The 22,378-nt window shown below is 40.7% G+C and overlaps 1 protein-coding gene across 1 annotated transcript in view; it reads right to left on the bottom strand.

Moving 5' to 3' along the window:
* Positions 1–448: 448 nt before the first annotated feature.
* Positions 449–22,378, bottom strand: part of ST6GALNAC5 (ST6 N-acetylgalactosaminide alpha-2,6-sialyltransferase 5) — a 63,711-nt gene continuing 41,781 nt past the window's right edge. Inside the window, exons 2-4 of the mRNA XM_057390519.1 lie at positions 13,755–14,164; positions 8,583–8,690; positions 449–2,799 (exon numbers count right to left, since the gene is read on the bottom strand). Of these exons, the coding sequence (XP_057246502.1) occupies positions 2,568–2,799; positions 8,583–8,690; positions 13,755–14,164 (750 nt within the window). The 3' untranslated portion in view covers positions 449–2,567. The remainder of the gene's footprint in view (positions 2,800–8,582; positions 8,691–13,754; positions 14,165–22,378) is intronic.

The raw sequence follows: 22,378 nt of genomic DNA, 5'->3' as shown, positions 1-22,378 counted from the left end.
TTGGCTTCATCAAATTCCTTTTTATATATACAGGTGTGACAGTCTATGAAAATACTCCTTCATASTTTTTGTAATTAGATGGGGGACTTTGCTGAAACTTCACAGGAGGTTGATGAGACTAAAGTGAGTTTGGGTTTGTTTTGTTTAAAAGATGTGTATAAGGGTAGCAAGAACACACAGTCTTTAGGAGAAACTGAACAAGGAACGAGTTACAATGCTTAGCTTGGCTCTGTTAGGAGATTTAGTGTCAGTTTATTCCAAGTTTCTTCATATTCTTAATGCTTGCCCTGATCTACTTGACACTGATCAATCTTGCAGACAGGCAACAAGCTCGTGGAACACGATGGGGTCTAGCAAGTCCCTGTGCTCCTACAGAATACCAGCAGATCAGTGTAGTTTAGCTTTAAATGATCAGTTGACATAGCTAAACATATAGCATACACATCCTGCAGGCCTTGACTGATGGAAAAACTAAGAGCTCTAGTTTAAAATGACAAGATCCTTTTATTGTTGTATCAGTAATAAAACGAGGGTAGCATCAGAGAACCTACTGTGATTCATTCCATATCTTGCAGTCACATAGAAATGATCTGTAAATCAGTTTGAYAGACTTCATCAGTTGGAGCTGGATACACACCTCAGTACACATGTAGAAAGGAATGTTCAAATTGCCATTAGTTCAAAATCCATTTTTTTTAATAGAATGCAGTGAAATCAAGTGGAAGAAATAAAACACCATCAGTGAAAGGAGGAGAGTTAAATACCAGCTGACAASAGAAAGGTAACAAGCACTTGGCATTCAATTTGTAAGCTGAGCAGTGTATATGAGGAAGAACACCAAAATAAAGCTTTTGAGGCAAAATACATTATAGTTTCTTACTTTTTGATAGTGGGCAGGGCTGCAGCAGGACAGTTGCTCTTGGAGACCTGCACTTCAGGTCCAGGCAGTGTTACAGAGGTGACACTGTTTTGCCCCTGCCAGGACAGTTCACTTTGTCCCTAGAGAATCGGGGTATCTGTGGGGCAGCTGCAGCTACTGTTATCCAATTTTGGGAAGAGGAAGACCATGGGTTGTAAGGGGGTCTAAATGAGAGTGAGTTCTTTGTCTCACCTCTGAGRTCCAGCTTCTTGGATTTAGGTGTTTAAAGGTAGTATCTTTGTTCTAGCTTTTGCACTTGCCAAATGAGAGACACCTTCCATCACCTGAGGTATGTTTCATGCAATAGTTACTCATTACTCTGAAGAAATCTGAGATTGGGTATTTGTAAAGCAAAAGGAATAGTAATWGTGTAACTGAAATCTTCTTTATTCACAAGCTGAATGTAACCCAGTAATTCCCACTGTGAGGCTCCAYACACAGCATGAGCATTGTCCTTCTCCTTGCCTTGCAGGGACTCACCATGCACATACAGGTACTTCATGGAAAAAAATGCAAAGTTTAACTTTGCTCCTTTCAGGAGGACAATTTTGTATTCGTGGAACTCTTTTCATATCCCAGCTTCAATGTGATCCAGAATCTTTGAGATCGGTGATCTTAGGACAGTGGAAGGCAGAGATTTTTGCAGGTGCGGTGCTGTGATCTGACTACTGTGACTGATATTGTAGTACTGTGTAGTTTATTTATCTTCTTCATTCCAGAAATTTGGTCACATTGTGTCRAGCATCTGTGGMMTGGTTTGTAGTCTGTTGCCTAGGASGGCTCTGCTAGCCTCTTGCAGAAATACAAGAGGCAAAACAGAACACAACCCCTCCAGCCTTAGCCTGGTGTCTTCACTGAGAAGCTGCTGCCATGGCCAGTGGGAGGGAGTTGGCTTTTTTGGGTAAGTTTTGTTTGCCCTCCTTCCTCCCACCCCTATTAAAAAAACAGCAGCTTGATAGCACAGCAGCAAATGCAGATTAATATCAAACAGAATTTTCACTACTGTTTTCGTATTAACATGAGATGTCAAAATGTAAAGTGAGCTGGATCTCCACATGGGACCACTCTTGCTGTTAAAGGCTTTAGGCTGGAACAGAGCCCAAATTTTTTAGAAGAAATCCAACATTTCCCRATCAAATATTAATTACATGCTATATGGAATTATATATTTCAAACAAGTCTTATAAATAAAAATCTAGGCCTTTCAAACCATCAGCAATATTAATTTTGGATTTAAAAGATTATGAAAGATAACCAACCACATAACTGTGAATTAGAAAAATACTGGCCTAGGTTGCATAAAAACCTCCATTAAATAAATACGCAAAGTTTTCACTATGAAAATYCAGTGGCATTGTACTTAAAAAAGCCATAATGAATTAACCATCCCTTMATGACACTCGGGTTGTGTTTCACGAATCACAAACACACACAGGAAGTCAGACGGCCCCAAAGGTGATGGACTGGGTGAATACAGTTAACAGAAAGTCCTCTTGGTGTGTGCTGCTCCTCCATCCCAACTTCCTGACTGCTGCTGCAGGTGCCAGCTGCAGACCCTGTTACCCTTCTCCTGCAGGCTGCCGTGCTGGCCCGCAAGGTCCAAAGGCCACTGCAGGAGGTGACTGTGYCTGGTTTGTGTGTCCGTGCCTCAGGCCAGCGCTTTCTCCTCGGGGTGGTTTGCAGAGAGAGGCTCTGGTTTCCAGTCTGGCTGGAAGAAGTGGATGTTGAATGTCCGTGCCCAGTTCTCGAAGACGCGTTTCTCGGTGATGAAGCGGTGGTGGCTGCCCTTGCGGCCCCGCTCGTGGGAAATGTACATTGTGCACTCGTCGGGTCCCAGAGGTTCGTAGTAATGATAAGGTACTGAAAGATGATTAGGATCCCTGTGGAAAAAAGAAAATAGATGGAAGCCCAAGATGTTCTTTTTCATTGATTGAAAAGATGCTATCTTCAATGAACTGATGGGCTCAAATCTACTTTTTCTCCCAGTTAAACTAGATAGCTGGTTTTTTCTTGCATATCTAATACATCAGAATAGGGCAAAGGTGTTTGCTTTGCTTTTTTYCTGCTCCCCTTTAATCTTCTTCCTCCCAGTTAAATGAAGGACAACAGTAGCTCAGAAACAAGGGAGAGTGCTGCAGGGCTGTGTTACTACTATGAAATTTGAAGTAAACTGCWTGAAAGAGATTTGTATCTAGATTGTGATTTGTAAAAGGTCTTGCAGATGTATTTACTGAACTGGGGGAACAAAGAGAAGACAACAGAGGGRAGGTGGTTATCTGTGTCACATCAGCTCAGCTGAAATTCCCAGCGCGCTCTGCGAGGTTCTGAGAGCACAACTTCAATGAATGTCTGCATGCCAGGTCAGTGGTACAGGCTGCTGTTGCTGGGGTTTTAATCAAATGTCTGATGCACAAATGAGTTCTTTATTTTACAACGGCAKCTTTCATGTATCTAAGCTAAAAATTAAAACAGTTCACCCATAGTATCCGTCTGACCTCGTGAACCCCTTCACATTTCCCAGCGGGAGATGAGTGACTCGTGGTGACACACAGGGTATGCCAAACACCAATTAGATATTAGGATAAAGTTCATTTTAGCAGTTCTGACCTCAGTGTTTCCATGTTACATTCTGTAAATGGCACATTTGTATGATAATAAGCCAGAGTGATTCATTCTCCTTTTGTTTTGATCTCTACATTAACCTGTGCCTGTTCTGGGTTTTTACTCTGAGCATGGGCGTTGGGGCTGACAGGAACTCACACAACTCTCTCCATCATAAATTCAAACAGAGCAAGCTGTCCCAGATGGAATAACCCAGCTGTATCCCTCTATCCCCAATTGCTACCAATTATTTAGTTGTGGCAGAAAATACCCCAATATCAGCACTCAGTGAAGTCTTGGAGCTGCTCTGTGTTAAAGCCTGAGCTGAACAGAACCTTAGCAGAGAGCAGGAAATCTGATGCAGATTCAGGGCTGTCAGCTCTAATATACAGTTGATTATTTTCATTTTGAAATGCTAATATTTAAGCTCACTTTCAATTGAATGCATCCACAATCTGTCAGTAGTCTGTGCTGGTCATTATTTTTACTGTGTAATTCTGTCACCTATGCAATTTTCTAATTTTTCTTATTTTGCCATTATCCATATTGTATATGCAGTGGTAATGTATGATATTACTGCTGCTTTCCATTTGTGCCTTAGATTAACGTTTTAATTCGATCAATCTGGCTTCCTTGTAACTTAACATGGTCATCAATCTTACMAGACCAGAATAACAATAAAATTACATTTCTAGAATAAGATGAATTCTAAACATATTAAATGTATTCTCACTGGAATACATGAGTGAAACAAAATCCTTCATCACCTCACCTACAAAAAACRTATTTGTAATCTAAAGGCACCCTTCATATAGAAATTTATTACTTCTAAACTACAACTATTAAAACTCAATGTTCAATTATTTTTTCACTTTTTTGATGCATTGGACCTCTTATTGTTGCTTAAATGAATCATTTGTATGGTTACTGTAAATCTAATAGGATAGACTTTCATATGATGTATTTTTTTTAAGAACTACTAAACAAATAGGCCTCTGCCTCTCATTTAGACTGCTYTTCCTTCTTGCTCTGAAGTTGGATTTTACTCCTGGGTCCTCGAGGGTAAATTGCTTGGTGTACATTGCTCAGTGCAGGATGGGGGGCTGGTGGCTCTAGACCTCTCCAGGATTACTCTGCAGCTGACAGAGGTTTTAATGCTAAATTCCAAAAGCTGTCATTTGCATTTAGGAATTCTGACAGGCATTTAAATGGAGGACCTTCTCATTTTATGGGAGTTCTGKATTCCCCTAGATTGCATKCTAGTAAGCTTTGGATGTGAACTCWGGCTTGAGTACACCATAACCCAAATTAACGGTGCTGTGTTATCTTCTAACTCTGCAATTAGCTTGTGTCACCAGCAAATGAAATGCATGAGTAATTTCTATACGGAAATTGCTTGCCACCTCATTTATTAACATTAAAACAGATGCTGTTTTATCACTGACTGATACTGGACATTAATCAGTATTTTGTCAGACTCTGCATGCATATTAATATCACAGCTGGGAGGAATGTGGGCAAATTCCTGTGTTCTTCCCTCCCGATCACCTGCCAGCACAGCACCCGTGGAAGTGCTTGTACCCCGTCAGTCAGYTCCTGTTTGCCACTTGAGTGCACATTTTCCCACAGATGGTATCCACCTACAGCAAAAGCTGGAAGTACAGCACAGAAGAAACAGGGCAGGAAAACCAGGCCACCCCATCCCACATTCTGGTCAGCCTCTTTCCTTAGAAATGAAGAGCCATTATAAATCAACCCTCTAAAACTATAGGTACTCATACACTTTGTGCAGTGATTCGTATCTTTATGGGTGAATAAAGTGTCATTTATATGTCGAGTGATGGGCAAGGTGCTGTGCCACAACTATGAAGATTCCTAGATAAATTTTTTGCCTTCTGTTCCCAGGATCCCATTTCCCTGATGTCCATGACTAGTCCTGTTTTCCAAACCATGGATGCATTTTGTTATTAAGGTAATGGAGTGAGGCATATGGACCAAAGAGCAGGACTATCTCACATACAGCTTACAGTGCTGGGAGCCTCTCAAAAGCTCCAGGAAATGCAACCARCATCAACTGCTGCTTTGTATTTGATGTAAAAGAACTAAAAGTGGAGAGAGGGAGGTAAGACAACACTGAAGAATTTCAAATACCAATTTTCAGGTGAATTATCATGGAAAATGGCCTGGCAGTCAAATGAGGATTCTTACAAGAAAATTAACTGGTTCAATAACTGGAACAAAAATTATTCATATTAGTTAAAATAAGGCTCTGAATTTAAGTTTCTGTGAGTTCCAGAAAGCCTGTGAAGRAGAGGACAGTTAGAGGGTTCATCTCACTAAGCCCTTTTCCTTGTGTACATGAATACCCTTGCAACAGCATAAATCAGTAGCAAGCAAAGGGGTTTGAAATTATATAGCTTTACTGTAAACTACTAGAAATTTATAATGATAGGACACTGAGTTCAGTTCAGCTAAAAACTCAGTGTCCAGTGAAAGTAAATAGAAATGAATCTAAAGCATCTTGTTGCAATTAATAGTGACAAATCTTTTTAGTCTGTGCTCCAGACTCCTTCACTAGACTATTTTTCCTGCACGGATGCAAAGCAATTTGGTTAATGATCTTAAGCTAATAATTTGTAGCAGAATCAACAGCACGATCTTCACGGTACCTTTGAGGTGTCCTTCACGTTACAGATGTGACACTAATTTAGTTCCATGACAGTGATCACCACACTCATTACTTATTCCACATATTAATGCTTAAAAATAAATGAAAAKCTATCAGCTGAAGTTATAAATGGGTGATATTAATTTCTGAATAGAAATAAGGGTTTTTTGGTGGTTTTTTTTTTTCAATCTTAATGATTCTTTAGTTCACAGCAACTAGGATACCCACGCCATTTAGCAAAGATTTTTGCTGTTTTGTTGGGTTTTTTTTATTTTTTTTTAATTTTAATGGTAGATTCTTACTCTGACTGAAAACCATGAAATATGGTTTATAATTAAAGATTATTTCTTTCCTTCTGCTATTCTGCTCTGTTGTGTTATTTCTTTGAAAGGAAGCACTGTTTTAACTTCTTAATGACCAGCTGAAGAACAAGCTAAGAAGGTTAACTCTATTTATGGCAAGAAACTCCTTTCCTAGATCTTCATGGACAGCTTCTTCCAGGCATGGCAACAACAGTTTTTCCCTTCATCACCTGGGGAATCAAGCTGAACTAAAGACACTTCATATTACTTTGATTAAGAAATGACCTTTTCCCTTTTTACAACCAGGTGTGCATACCTTTATGTTAAGATTTTTTTATGCAGGCTGTAAGAATAATTACATCTATCACTGGTAGGATTGATCCACAGCCTTTCTTGTGTTATAATTGAATATTAAGTCCATTTGATTTCAGTGTATCGATTCTATGAAAGCTTTTCATATTGTCTCAGTGACATTTTTAGTCTCTCTTAAAACAGTCTGTGTTTAGTTGGGTTTTTCCTTCATATGTATCTAAATTCTGACTTTGCCTGAAAAGTCAGGATTACACATTATATTGCAGTGAAATGCTGTCTTCTGTATTTTTAGATCATCGGTTTAAGAATTACTTCCATGTGCCACTGGAACAGAGCCAYTTCTGGAGTAAGACAGACCAGCCACTTGCAGCAACTGAAGCAGYGTGTCTTGGCCAGCTGAGATGACAGAGGATTGAGATGCTGTGCTGTGGAAGGTATTTGTGTTGTCTGGCATATCTGATCTAGTTTGCTATTTTCCTTGGAGAATTCACAATGAAGTCTGGCAGTACATCACAGCATTTATCATCAGTGTTTTGTTATAATTTGTAGAAATTCTCACAAAGTGGAGTTTAGTGTTGACATTTTATGCTGTGATTTCTTCAGGGATTTCTGMAACGTGCCCAAGGCAAATGCAGATTCCTGAACGATCCTTTTAAGTGCTCAGAGGAAATTCAAAGCAGTCCCGTTCTTTAGGACTAACCCAGTGCTGCATTAATGTCTTTGGGACTAACCTTGCCCTCCCTGCCCCTGGGAGTCASTGAAACAGACTTCAGTAAGATCACTACATTTGAAAGAGGAAATTKAAGCAAGTATTTCTTCATGAAAAGGGTTTGTGAGCAGGTGATGAAACTTTGCACTGAGGCCTCATTCCAGCTCTTCCTGGGTCACCCAACAGGACAAACGGGATCAGCCCTGGCTGTGAACAGGAACCACTCATTGGTGTAGTGCTGGGTGGGCAGGTGAGACAATGTCAGCGTCAAGATTGCTGATGAAATACAAATTTGTCTGTATTCATGCTGATACCTTGTGGCTAATGGAATKTTGGCCCAGCACTAGCAGTCCTGGGGATTTTTCCTGTGTCACTAATCCATAGTGGGAAACTTTAACCAGGACCTGGAGTCTGTGTCCTGAATGTGGCTGGAGGCACAACCCGGCTGGAAAACGTGACCAAGCTGTTCCTTTAAACAGCAGCTTCCACCGACAGAATTTGTGCTGCTTCTGCCACTTGTGACCCACCCCCTGCCACGCCCCAAGTGATGATTACAGGACTGATTCTCTGGCTCCAAATTCAGGGGGAGGGATTTTATGGAGAWCATTTAGGAAGCTGCAAGATTGGCATTCATGTGACAGAGGTACAACAATCTTAATTTGAGTTGCACAGAAAGTTCAATTTAGAAACTAGTCACTGTGAGAACACCGTTCCTCTATTAATTTGGGGGGAACTCGAAAAACAAATTAAAAATAATGTTTTCCAGTACTTCTTTCTTCAGATTAATTTCATGCCAATTATTGCATTACTTTTTAGCTGATAAATATTCAGAGACTGAAAGAAAGCAACAAGATGGATTAATTCTCCCACAGTACAAACAAAATTTTAAAATATTTTATATAACATAATTAAATGCCGTTTGTTGTTTTCAGAATGAGGTCATGGGACATCTTAGTTAATTGCTTTAAGAGGRCTTAAGATTTGTTGCAGAGCAAAAAAGATTAAAAGATTCAGACATTTCTCTGTAACATTAACTTTGTTGGCTAATAATGGTTCCAAAATAAATCCTACCTGCAGAAATCCGGTGGCACCATGCCATAAACATTTATCCTGTCACAGAGCTCTAATGCGATAGTCATTGTGAACCAGCCCGTGCTAAGCCAAGTRTTGGATATCTTCCTGAAAGCAAAAACATAATTAAGTTTCTAAGCTGGCAAATAATTCTTGAGATTTATTTATTTATTTGTTTGTKTACTTATTCTGAAGCCATTTCTCRGCATTTTCTTCATTCTCGTAAAAGGCTTTGAAACTTGGGCAACCAAGACTACTTTGCTCATCCATCTTTTAATGATTTTGCTGTGCATCCTGTCAGTGGGCTAATCTAGGCAGAAATTGCCCTGACTGTAAATAATTTTGGGCACAGCAACGTTCATATTTAGCTGACCTATTGACTTGTTTTCTAGAAGCTCCCAGCCCCTCACTGTGACTGCTGGTAGGAAATTCTAGTTGGCTGCAGCTCTGCCTATCCCATGGCCAGCCTGGGAAATCCTTCATCCCAGGAACCATCCCAGGTGCCTTTGAATGGGAATGACAGCGCTGCCAGGGAGCCCTCTAAGGCAGATCCTCTCCTGCCTTCACTGCAGCCCAGGACGTGGCTTTGAAAGAAGCTCAACTGATCCAGCATTAATTACGCAGAGTAAGAGACACCTCCGTGTAACTGCTCAGAGGTAAGGGCTTTACAAGTTGTGTTTAAGTTTTGCTTTATCACAGGTTCTTATCTTTATCTGCAAAGTGGCATCAGTGCTGTTTGCTGTTCCTCTCATGCTTGGCAGTGCTGTTCTAAGAGCTGGGCTCTGTCATGGTTACTGGATGCCCTGGAATTCCCAATCCAGTGTTAACTTCCTGCTCTGGGCTGTGGCAGAGCTGGCACTCTTGGAATGGGAGGATCAAGGAAATGCCAGCAAAGACCATGTCTTAAAGGTGTCACAAGGCAGACTTAGGGACTGGCACCTCTCTTAGACATGCAGGCACATAAAATTGGGTGTTGTTGCAGAGAAAATGAGTCCACTCAAAGGTCTCCTTTCAAATGCTGTAAATACATAAGACAGGAGTTCTCCCTAAAGGCTCCTCACCCAGCTAGGAAAGTCCTGCAGGAAGAAGTTTCAAGCTTGTGTTATCTGCAGCCCAAATATCTCAGATTCCTGCTGACAGCCTGTCACAGTGACAGGCTCTCCCTTCATCTCCTGCTAAAGCCGAGGGAACAAGTGCAGGCTCTGGGAATTCCTGGGCACTGTATCACAATGTATTGATGTGGGACCTACATTAATCCCATTTCCTCACACCTGTATCTGTCAGGTACCTGTGAAATTTTGTCACACCCTCMCAAAAAAAAGCACAGCAGAAAATATGATGTTCTCTTCACCGAAGTCAGCCAAGAATCCCATGTCCTGACCCAAGTTCCAAGGCCATCTTTTACAGTTTACCCAGTGATAGCAGGATGTGGAACAGTCTTGGAAGCAGGGACCTGAGGCCACAAAAGCCAARTGCCAGCAATCACTAACATCTAATTCAGCCGACAGGAGCCACCACGCAGCTTCCCCAGCAAATGCTAAACAAGCTGGTTCCAAGTAGGTCACCTACAGGGCAGTAGGAGGAGATGTTTTGAGCACTGTCAGATTGAGGAATGTCTTGTACTAAGGCTTCCCATTTCCTCAGGGAATCAGACTACTGCAAAGAAAAAAAAAAGTGGTTGTGTCTGTGCCAGCTGCATAAAAGACTCTTCTAAACATAAGGGATTTCTTTAACTAAATATGCCTGGAGGGTACTGGGGAGCCTAGGTAATTTGTCCTGTCCTTAGTGCACCACCTGGTAATGTATTAATTCCTGAAACACACACTTTTACTGCTCCTGCCACACACACTTTCAAGCTAAGCTGGCATTTGGAGAATGACATGCTATAAGCATCTCATTATTTCCAATTATGGGCCCTTATTTATTTTCTGACTGTGCACTTAGGGGTGGTGGTGCAGTTTGTCACAATGTCATAGCTGGGTCATAAGCTCAGCAGAAGCCTTCAGGCACAGCAACAATATAAAACAGTAAATAAGAATTTTTGGCTCAAAATTATTAGGAAAGAGAATGGTAGGGGAAAGCCTAAAAAACTTGCTTCTCTGCCACCTGAGGGCTTCTGAGCTCTGAATCACCAGGTAATTCAGGAACATGTTCAGGCTAAGAGTGCTCTGGAGCTTGCACAAGTCCMCTGTTCCAGGGGCCCAACACTTACATTCCTAAAGTGAGGGAGGAATTGAGCCAGACCATGACCAAAGCTTTGCACAGGTCAGGACACCCAGCCAAGCTCTCTGCTGGGTTCGTTTTCATTCTGCCTGCGTACACTTAGGCTGTCATTTAGTGTTTTCAGTAAACAGGAAAACAACTGAATACAAATAAACTAGCTTAGAAGAACTGAATATAAATAAACTACTTTAGAAACTAAATAATCAAATAAAGATTTAAAAATTTATTCAAGTACCACTTTGCCTTCTTTAAATATCRTGTCTGTAGGACACCAACATAGAAACAGGGTGACAGTGTCTTGCATTTCATACAAGATCTAAGCAAGAGTCCAACAAAAGAATAGTGTTTTGTACCTAATCAGCAGTAATGAGAGAATATGAAGAACTGTCATGTGCTTATTAGGGGAAATTATCAGATATTCTTTTATATGATGAACTAACACACTGTGCTGATAATTCTGYAGTGCACACTAAATTACAATTAAAGGCCTTTCTGCTCCACCAAAATCTCATTTATAATCTCTATGGAAATACTCTTCCTGCAGTTATTTCATTTATGCTGCTTTTATCTAATTACTATAATATTGGTTCTGAATCATATTTTCTTAGTGTACCCCTATTCAATTATAAAGTTATTTTCAAGTACAGTTACTTTATAATGCCAAGTATATTGCTCTGCAGCCTTTGTCTTTCACCACGCTATTTTACTGGCAATGTTTTCTGAAGGTTTCTCTTAATTTCAAAATCTTTTTTTTTCCAAAAAGCACAATACATCCAATTACTTTTTCTCATTATTTTCGAGACAGAAATGAATAGTCTGATTATTGCAACCTTGCAGTCATGCTTCTCTCTCCCCCGTTTGTTTTTTGTAGGCACTAATGTCAAGAGCTCAGCAGAAACCTCCCAGGGAACAGCAGCATTCTCTTCCCTGTTCCTGCCCCTACATGTACCTGAATTGTCTCCCTTACAAATTCTTTCCTAGCCATGTTTCTTTTCATCTTCCCTTTCTTCTGTGCTGCATTTCATTTATTTTCATCTCCCATTTTAATCTTCTTAGCCCTTCAAGTATGCTGTCTGTGCCCTCTAAAGGAGTGGCTCATACACAGCAGAGCCTGCAGTTTATTAAAATCAACAGGGCCTGTTCTCAGGCTGAATTTTGCTGGCATCTGAGTGCCCTTGATTCACATTGGGAGTTCAGGGTGCCCATGACTGAGTTCACTATAAACTTGTTAAAATGTCATTAATGGCTCAAATGCCTTGAGAATATTTCAGGAGCTGAGCCTGTTGCCTGTGCAGAAAAAGAAATGCTTTCATCTCACACTCACTACAGCCCTCTGGCTCTGGATGGGTGATGCAGAACCAGAAAGAGCAGCTTGCCTGAAATTGCACAGCATGTGTCAGAAAAAGAACAGGATCCTGGCAATGTCATGGAGRGCTCCCTGTGGCAGAACTGGCCAGAGTGAAGCAGGGGAGGGAAAGTGTTCCTCAGAACTGGGGACTGCATGTGATGCCACCCTGGATCACTGAAAGCATGATCCATTGAGGAGGTGGCAGTGGGCACTCCCTGTGTCCCAGACCAACCCCTGGGGCTCATGGTGGCCAGGTGACAGTGCAATTACAGCTTTATTGACTTTCATGCCTTTGTAAATACTGAGCACACAGATAGATAACGCTCTGCACTTTTCTTTAAGGGTTCAAATGCTTCATTCACCTTCTCACTTTGCTTTACTCTGGAAAAGACAAACACATCACTACTGACAGGGTATCTCCCCTTGTTATCCTTCCTTCTTGTTCTGGCAGAGACCAAACACATCAACTGGAAGATGAAGAGAAAAACCTTTAATGTTATAAAAGTGACCAAGTTACTCTGTGCTCTGGTGTGAGCCCGAGTCAACCATGAACTCAGATCCACTACAACTGAACTGAGTTCTGCAAGCAAACCTTGTGGGGTGTGATAAGGGCAGCAAATGCCAAGCAAATGTTGCCTTCAGCTAAGAGAATAAAACACTTTCCCCTAACATTGGTTCTGCCTTTCTCATGTAGCCCAGAAAATGAAATCCATGCTCGAGTCTTCACTATCTCCAAGAGCACTGAGCCCTGTTCCAAGCTTTGGTGTGTATGTTTTGTATTTGTAAGCTGGAAAATCTGACTGTAAGTTACTACACAATAAACCTACCTTTTCATTTGTATCTAACTGGGGACCCCATTCCAGTTTTAGAGCAGCATATTTAATAAGTAAAAAAAATGGGACTTCATTAAAAATAAATGTCTTTCATGATGGGAAGTCTTTGGCTTGAATGCCCATTTTTAAATATTATATGTGAAAATACTCAAGTATTGCAGTGGGTCACTTACTAAAAATTTGATTTGAAGATCAGCCTACAAGTCTCATAAACAGTCTCATAAAGATGTAACTATGATAATAACTTTCCATTTTCCAGTTGCAAATATAAGATTAACTGTTCCGAAGAACCTAATGTATGACTAATGTTTATTTGTTTTACAAGAAGCTTTACAGCTGCAGTGTTCCAAGAATGCTTAAATTCAATAAACAGCTATTATAATTCACTGAATGGTGGCATTTCCTCTATAGGCAAACATAACCTATCCATTCTAATTTTTCAGAATCAGTGAAAAAACTTTAAGGTGTATTACCCTGAAGTGAGATTTACACAGCTCCTGCCTCCTTGACTTTCTATAAACAGTATATCCAGACTCTGGTATTCTAAGCTGATGAGCTTAGAATACTCCACACAAATTATTCTGATGTGCATTTTTTACTTATGTTACCAGTGATGTTATTTGGCATGTCATGCCACATTACAAACTCAAGAGGCAGAGGATTTAATGGGTGGGATTGTCCCACTGAGCAGATCTGAAATTGGTTTATATAAACTGCATTTTTTACTACTCTGTGACATCCCCACGGTGTATCCGTGTAAGTTCTCACCTGTCTTTTCCAGTCTCCCGTTTAAAAAGGTCATCAAACTGAAGCATCTTGTGGCGAGAAATCATATACACTTTTAACTGAGGCAGTATCTGGTTCATCAGCTGCAGGTTATTGTACACCAAGCCTTTGCCATCTCTCCTCATGTAGCTGCTCGGGCCCCAGAAGATGAACACGGCCCCGTGGCTCATGTTCAAGAGTTCGTTGCGGTTTCGCAGAATCCTCTGAATGCTGGAGTGGGCGATGACTCTCAGGCTGGTTTTGTTCCCGACGTCCTTCCCATAACCYCGAGTGGGTGCATCGTTCATCCGGATGACGCACTCGGCCTGGTCGATGCTGTCCCCTTGCCTGCTGCCCAGGAGGTGTCCAGAGCTGGTGACCAGAGCACAGCTCTTGCAGTGCATCTTCAGTGGCTGCAGAGACACACACTTCACAATTAGCTGCAGGCATCCCCCCTTCCACTACACAGCTTTATTTTACAGTACATTGTGTATTTTACAGCAAAAACCTCACAGCAAGGTACATAAATCTCTCCTGGCTGTCTKCCTGAATAGCTGGGGACACATTACCTGTATATTTTTGAGGGGAATGTGGTGTAGGTGTGCAGCTCTTGGGGTTCCTCTGTGGACCTAAGCCCATTGCCTAGATCCTCCTTTCCACTGCTGCTTCATTTACAGAAATCTTTGCAGCTACTTAGGACTGCACTTCTTCCACTTGCCATAACTGAGCTATAATTGGAGTATTTTTTATTCTTCCTCTTACTTTTTTTCCCCCAGGAAATAAATCCTAAGTCCTCATAAGTTCATGTGTGAATAGMTTTTCAACCCTGGGGTCAGGACATTTTGCTAAGGGAGGAGATTGATACCTCAGCCCAAGCCTTCCATGCTATTTGCAAGTTGTGCCACAACCACTSCGGTGCTCTCGTAGCTCCTTTCTGGTTCACCAGTCAGAGCTGGTCAGTAATGTCTGTGTACATTTTACATGACAGTGAGTTAGTGTGCTGAGCCTTTGCTACCTTGTCAGGTCATGTTTAAAAGTWACACAGTAAAATGGAATGGGAGGCGCCTGTTCAGTGAGTGCTGACCTAATGGAAGCAGAAGAGTAAAACAAGCTTTCATGAAAATGAAAATGCGTGATAAATCATGTTACTGAAGTATGCCACCACGGTGGGTATCAACTATAGAGGAGTGAGAGCTCAGCAGGAGAACTAAAARGAGCAAGGGTTAACAGTGTCCCCAAAGTGCTACTTGCTAACAAGAACACAATAAACTGAGGTAAATAAAGATTGTTTGAGGGTGTGCCTGGGTAGCCCTCCATGAAATAGTTATTTTGCACTTTGTGTATATCTTAGTTTCTTTGAAAAACAAACAAGAACAAAGCAACCAAGTAACACCACCCCCRMACCACCCCCCAAAACCCCAAACCAGCCCACCWGAAAAACCCCAGGCACAGAGACTGRACTGATCTACATGTATGTAGGAATCCAGTGACTAAATCAGACTGCAGGGAGGCACAGCTTAAAACTCTAAAGCTGAAAGGGACACATGATGTACATTTAACATAATCTCAGGCCCCTATTTAAAAATGCTTTGGCCCTGACTGCTTGATGGGAGTATTTTACTGCAGTAACTTGGCTTTAATTTTGAAGGTATTAAGTGGTTATAATTACAGTCAGAAATTCTTTTTTCTATGAGACTAGCTAATGAATGCTCAGTGCTTTTTAATTGAAGAAAAAATACCAAAAACATACAACCTGCACAGTGATACAACAGTAAGCCTTGTCTCTCCACCTCCCCCAATCAACAAAGTCCCTTTCACATCTATAGACTTTAACCCAGAGCTAATGATATGGGTGAAAATGTTCATGCCTTTGTGAGCCAAGGTTCCTAATGCAGTATTTACATGCATTTTCCTTTAAGCTTTCTTCTGCCACTTTGATGWATTACCCACTGAAAGGCTCTAAGGTGAACTCGCTACTCCACCACCATGCTTGGGAAAGCAAGACCAAGTGCTAATGAGGTTAAAGGAAATGCAGTCAGCACCAACATTAACTCACACAGGTTTGAATATCCGCACAGCAAGGCTTTTTCACCTAAACAATCTCTGCTGGTYTCTGGCCTACTGAGCTACAATTGCCTTGTTTCTTTTAGAAAAGTCTGCCACAGAATCCATCAATTGTTAGGAAACAAGGGCAGCCATCAGCAGAGCTGTGGAAACTTGGGAAGGGGGCTGAGGCTACATAATAAACATTAACACCCCCCAGAACATCTGTCTCAGATCTTGTTTGAAAAATGTTCCTTCTGGGAAAAAGTCTTTAGACTGAAAGAGTCAGGTATTGCCTCGCCAYTTCCTGAATGATGCATGGGGGCTGAGCCCTTGTAGCTGCTCTAGGCAAGTAATTTTCAGTTGCCTCACTCAGATTCTTTCAGCTGAAGTCTACAAAACTCRCACCTAAAAATTGTCAGAGGAATTCACAGTGAACAGCCACAACATTCTCACACCAGCTGTTTATAATGCTTTGACAACAGTGAAAGCAAGGGGGGAAAAAGCCATTGGCTGTAATATCATCTTACCGGGAGGCAGTGGTGGCACCAGAAATGTCATCTACTTAAGCAATAATAATGGAGGCACAAGGCAGTTCTTTGGGATTGATGACCAGCTGCAAAAAGTTGATGGCCTGAGAATAACCAGGGGCCATTAAGCCAGAAGAACATTAACTCCACAGAAAATGCTGTTACAGTAATTATTACAGTGGTATTTTGGAAAAAAAGCAAAGTGAAAAGAAAGCAAATCCCATGAAATATGAGTTATATTTCAAGAGCCTTGCTTCAAAAGGGATKGGGTGAGGGGTAGGCAACTTTTATAGCATCTTTATTGATTACCTTGAAGTGTAACATGTAATCATGCAAGTAAAAGCTGCTGACATTGAATCCTACCCAATGTTAATAAATAAGCAGTCACAGTTCATGTGTACCTGAACTCCATGGACAGCACCTTTGGGAAAGGGCAGAGCACGTGGCCACTGCTACAAYGCAGGTCAGGCACTTGGGCAGTAAATGAGCCAAGTCCTGTCCAAAAAAACCACCCAAATCACCTCTGAGTTCCAGTCACCTCGAGACACATATGGGGAGAGGGAGAACAGWGGTTACAGTGCAAAAGGTTCACAGCAAACAGTCCCAGAAGAGGGCAAAKCAGCTGCTGCTTTTCAAGGATGGATGGGCTGTCCCAAGGGAATGAAGGCAGCAGGGGAACTTTATCATGGGGTAAATCCCAGAACAGCAGCTTTGTGGCCACAGCAAATAGGGGCAGCTTTGCACTGCTACAAGTATTCCCAAAGGCCAAACTGACTCCTGGCAGCTTCCATTTCCACAGACTAGCCCAGAGGTGCTGCTGCTCTATCACAAATGCCTGATTTGGTTAATGAAACAAAAAACAATGCCAAGGTTGTTTCTGTATTTTCCAATTTGAGGCAATTTGCTCTGTTATTGACTTTAAAATCTATGTTGTCCAATGATTGAAAAATGTTATCTTCAGACACTTTAGTGCTCAAGTGCTCAAGAAAACTAAATTGAAAAATGTTGTTCCTGAYACAAAATACATTATTCTCAGATATAATTATTTTCTTTGTGATGAAATCAAGGGATAATTCTTTTTTTGCTTATAGTAGTCTTTTGATTGTAAAGCCAAGRTTTAGAAAATAAGACAGTTCTCTCCAATAAAATAAAAAATGCTGTAAAACACACTTTTTCTTATACTGAGTACTTAATGACCTACTTTCAAGACCCCTGGGTTCAGATCACTCCATTATCAGAAATGTAAAAATTTCTATTCTATAAATAAAAACCAGAATATTTTATCTTGGCAATGATGACCTGGCCACAGAAACAACAGCAACAAAACCAAATCAAAGCAAAYGAGCAAACCTTCCCCCTGAAAATYCCCAAACCAAAACAACAAAAAAAGACCYGGAGTGAAGAACAGCTCATTACTGATTTCAGCAGAAAAAGATCAMTGGTCAGTTCATGAACATCAGCATTCCTCACAGATACATCTGGAAACAATACAGATGACTTCAAAGTGYATTGGGAGACAAGAGAGACCATGGAAGGTTAAAGAATATCCAAATTCATTCTGCATGGATGACCTTTAACCAAGCATTTGAGACAAAGTGTAAAATGTTTCCTTGCATTGCAACACCTCTGCTGTTGGCCAGTGYTTGTCTTGTTTCTGAGCTGGAATGAGAGGCTACAGAGCTGCTCCTCTCTGTAGTGACCACCTGAACCAGGAGCCCCTCAGCTCYCAAACTGACTGCAGTAAAAGCAGTGGCACAAGTAAGAAGACTGATGAACAGCAAAGAATGTCTGCTTCCATTTTCAACAGCTCAATTTTGTATATTAATGCTTGAAAAAGYACACATAAACATTGTAAGAGCCAGTCTTCCTGGTTTAGGAGAAGTGACCTTATTCCAGAGCAGCCTTGCTTTCTCTTTTTGTTACAAAGCAGGTGATTTCATTGGAAGGAGTTGCCTGTCTCCCCGACCTGGTGCCCACTATGCCTGGCCTAAAAACAAATGCTTGTGAACACTCACTGTATGCTACCTCAGGATTTGCTTTTTATGCTCCTTGCCTTTTGCACAGAACTTAATCAACATTTCCTACATAATGTTACTGAACCCTGAGTTCACACCATGTTCAATGCAATTTATTACTTATGGCTTGCTCTTGATTGCTGGGTCATCAGCCACCAACAACAACACTAAATAATTAAGGCTTTGCCAGTAATTTGTCCTGGCAGCTTCAATTTTCTCTTACTTTCTTGTAGCTTTGAGCAGTTCTGAGGTATCTCACAAGCTGCTGGTTTGGGACCACTGCTCCACCAGGCTGGCTGTTCCTCTGCCAGAGGCTTCGAGGACATCCCCCTGTCATAACTACATCCCAAGCTCTGAAAGCTCCAGCCATGCCCAGCCCATTGCTGGCACATCACAAACAACTGACTGCTCCAGCTCTGGTGAGTCCCTGCCATTCACCACTGCTCCAAGTGTAAAATTCCTCATGCCATCATGTCCATCCTTCAAGACTGAGCTACATGTATTTCTATCAGTGTGYCTCCTTCCTATTTTCCCTAAACGAGTGAAAACTGAAAGGCCAAATCTGCTTTTCTTTGAGAGATTCCCGACAACCACCTTAAAGTAGAATAGAAACCCTGAAGCTCCACATTTGCCACTTGTAACTTGTGTTCTGCAAGCCAATGCAGCAAGCTGTGGGGCTCAAGCTGTCTCATTAGTGAAGCACAGCTGTGCACTTCAGAAGTGATTTCCACAATGCAAGAAACTCTGGGAGACATGATCCTGTGACAATAATGCAAGTTCCCTGATTAGTTTTGGTTTGTAATATACTGATGGTGGAACGGTGCTTTCATAATACTATGAATAGAATAAAAATTGAAGGTGAAAGAATATATACAAGCTGAAAGAATTTGCCACTTTTCAAGTCCCTTCTAGGAAATGATGCTATCAAGACAGTCTTCTCTGAACAGTACAAGTCATTCAGATGCATACTGGAATATTGTAGGTAACACTTCTATGTACAAAAAGATGGAGCATAAAACCCAAACTGAAACACCTGAAGAATGAGAAAAGTTTTGAACTTCAGCTTGCTGAGGTAAATGCCCTTTTACAGTCTCTGGGAGTCTTGATTTTATGGTGCCAAGTTCTGATTTAAGAGATTATTTTGCATTGACCATGACATTGTCACATGTTATGTTCATACAGGGAGTGTAGCTTAATTTCTACAACCTGCACGCCAGCTCAGACTTCCCTCTCAAGTTCCATAAGTGTTGATTCTTTAACCCTAATGCTAGATAAGACCACCTTATGCAGGTTCAGAGAGTTCTAAAAGAGGGRAAAAAATCCTCTGAGCAAATACATGTATAATTATTGTTGAAGTACACTTTTGGAACATTAGAGAATTTACCATGAAAACAAACTGCATTATCCACTGAACTAAAAACACTGATTGCCTTGAAAACTATATCCCAGTGACTGATATCGCACAAGTAAACAGAAAGGGTTAGGAGATACCACTTGCCCAACATTGTTAATCCTTATGCAAATCCAAATAACAAGCATTTGCAGCGAAAYTTTGCAATTCAAAAAAGGTCTGGCAAGTCTGCTCATAAAGATAAATGCATGTCTGTTTAAAAAGATAAAAGATAAAACAAATGAATTTCTTATTACTTCTCTTTGTTTCTTGGGCTGTGGAGCTTGAATATGCAAATGTTGTGGAAATATTAGCATCTTCATTTCCCATTGATTCTTCTGAATTAATTGTATAACCGGACTCTACCTCCAGATATTGGATAAGACAGTGAAACAGCCAAACTTCAGCACATGCATTCCTCACGCTAGTGATCACAACCCCTTATGTTTTATTCCTCCAAGCAATGGAATTTTTTTTTGGCCAAGATACCATACTGAGGGGCATCTGCAAAACCTGTAGGAAAAATATAATAACCCTATTTTCAAAAGGTCCTTAGACAGATCTAATTAAATTTCAGAACATGAGGCTATATTATGAAGAGGAAAAAAAGGCAACAAATGCACTCCACAAAGCTTTCACTGGAGCAATTTTCTTAGGAAAAGTACCGTTAAGCACATTAGTCAATGAAGAGTCTTCTGCTTGTGTGAAGTGTTTTCCGGCACATTAACTCGTTTTCAGGGGACTGCCTGCTAGTCAAAGCTTCCATTAGATTAATTAAAATATGGCTTCTCTCACTGGAAAGAAAAGGCATGAGTTTGGTTACAGGACATTGACCACCTATTGAAACTGAGCCCTTTCTAGTTCTGTAAAATACATGAGCAGGAGCAGCAGCACAGGAGACGAACACCAGAGTAACTTTTGGTGTAGGGGGTGCATTTCTCTTCTTATTTTAGAAGCATAAAGATTACCAGGTGCTGATGGCTTCCCCTAAGCCACCTGAAGTGAATATAAGGTGCAACCTTGCAAATTGTCAGCACATATAAAGCTAAGATTTAGAGAGTAGTTTCCATCCTGAATCCTATAAATGTGTCCCATGAGGAAGATTAGTATCAATCATAGGCTTATTGGAGAGGGAGATAGGATACAATGATAACCTGAAGCTATCAACTAGAGTAATGGTCTAAGAAGAAAAAGCAATCAGAGAAAGAAAAGAATATCCTCAATGAAAGGCAGGACTGGAAAATCAGGCAAGAATGTATCATGTTGATGAACACGAACTGTTATACAAGAGAGAGAGTCATATGAACAATACACAGGCTCTAAAGAAATGGTTATTGCCTAATGTTTATCTTAAAAGGAGTGCAAATAGACATCCATATTACATCAAACTGCTTTACTTTTGTTCTGCAGCTAAARTACTTGCACTAAAATGAAATAAAGCCACAGGCATGGTGCCTTAACTATGCAAATTGTTATCACTGAAGTGTCAGAAAAACAGAAATTATAACAGTCTCCAGGAAAGGTATTGGACAGTTTGGATTTTTGMTTCATAATGTTTTCACATCAACTTCTCTGCTTTGGTATGTTTTGGCAGTTCTTTCCAGTTTAAATACTTCATGTAAGTATGCCCTCATATGCTCTCTCTGCACCTGTCATGGCTMTGCAGGATTTTTTTTGAGCTTCAAGCTTCACAGGGTCCCTTTTTTCATCTAACCCAGCTTTAAAGCCAAGCATCACTGCTCTTTAAAGTTTGTGCCTAAGTTTTCAAACTGAAGCACTTTTTTCTTTCTGTGGCACTGTCCAAATGCATCTAAACTCTCACTACAACTATTATCTCTACAAGGCAATAATGTGACAGGCATTGCAAGGACAAAGCAAACCTTTAAACCTTTCCAATGGCAGCCAGTTTTAACAGAACACAGCATGCACAGCCCCTGGAAGAGGCCAGATGAAATGTAAGACCAAATATCTAATCAGAAACTTACTGACCCCACTGAGAATTTTTCTAAAATATATTTTGTCTTCTATTTCACTRTCTGGTTGAAGTAGAGTGAAATAAAAAATAATGCTCCTTATTCCTTGGAAAGGTCTTTGTTCAAAAATCTGTCAAAARTGTTCAGCCTCATGATGTTTTGAATTTCATGTGGTAGCTCCATGTAATCTTCATCCGCTTATTTTATGTAACCCAGGCTGTTCCATATGCTCTTACTTCTGTCCCTCTGACTGAACAACATACCAGAAACTAGAGAACAAAAGGAATAAAAGAAGATTTAAACCAGTTTTTCCCCCAGAAGATTCTGCATCTGAGTTTAAAATATTTTTCTGAGGATGTATCAGATTCAATAATACACAGAGCTGTACCACTCCRCAGCAGGATCCCAAGGCAGCCTCCACAATCACTGGCACATTGACACCAAAGACAGATGCTGGAAACGGGTACTGGCAGCTGAAGTGGCCAAAACATGCATTTAACTTAATAGCAACAGGTTGCAGAAACTCACTGCAAATTTCYCCCATGCACATATGTAGAAGGGAAAAAGAGAGAGTGATTTGTGCTCAAGTATTTGCATATTTAGTTTTGGACAAAAACCAGATGAAAGGAAAACATCTTGAAAACAGTTGTATAAACATCTGTATATCTGCAACTAT

This window comes from Malurus melanocephalus, unplaced genomic scaffold (assembly GCF_030028575.1).
Source record: "Malurus melanocephalus ecotype Western Australia unplaced genomic scaffold, MMel_1.1 scaffold_28, whole genome shotgun sequence".
Lineage (NCBI taxonomy): Eukaryota > Metazoa > Chordata > Aves > Passeriformes > Maluridae > Malurus > Malurus melanocephalus.
This window is presented reverse-complemented; position numbering and strand designations above follow the sequence as displayed.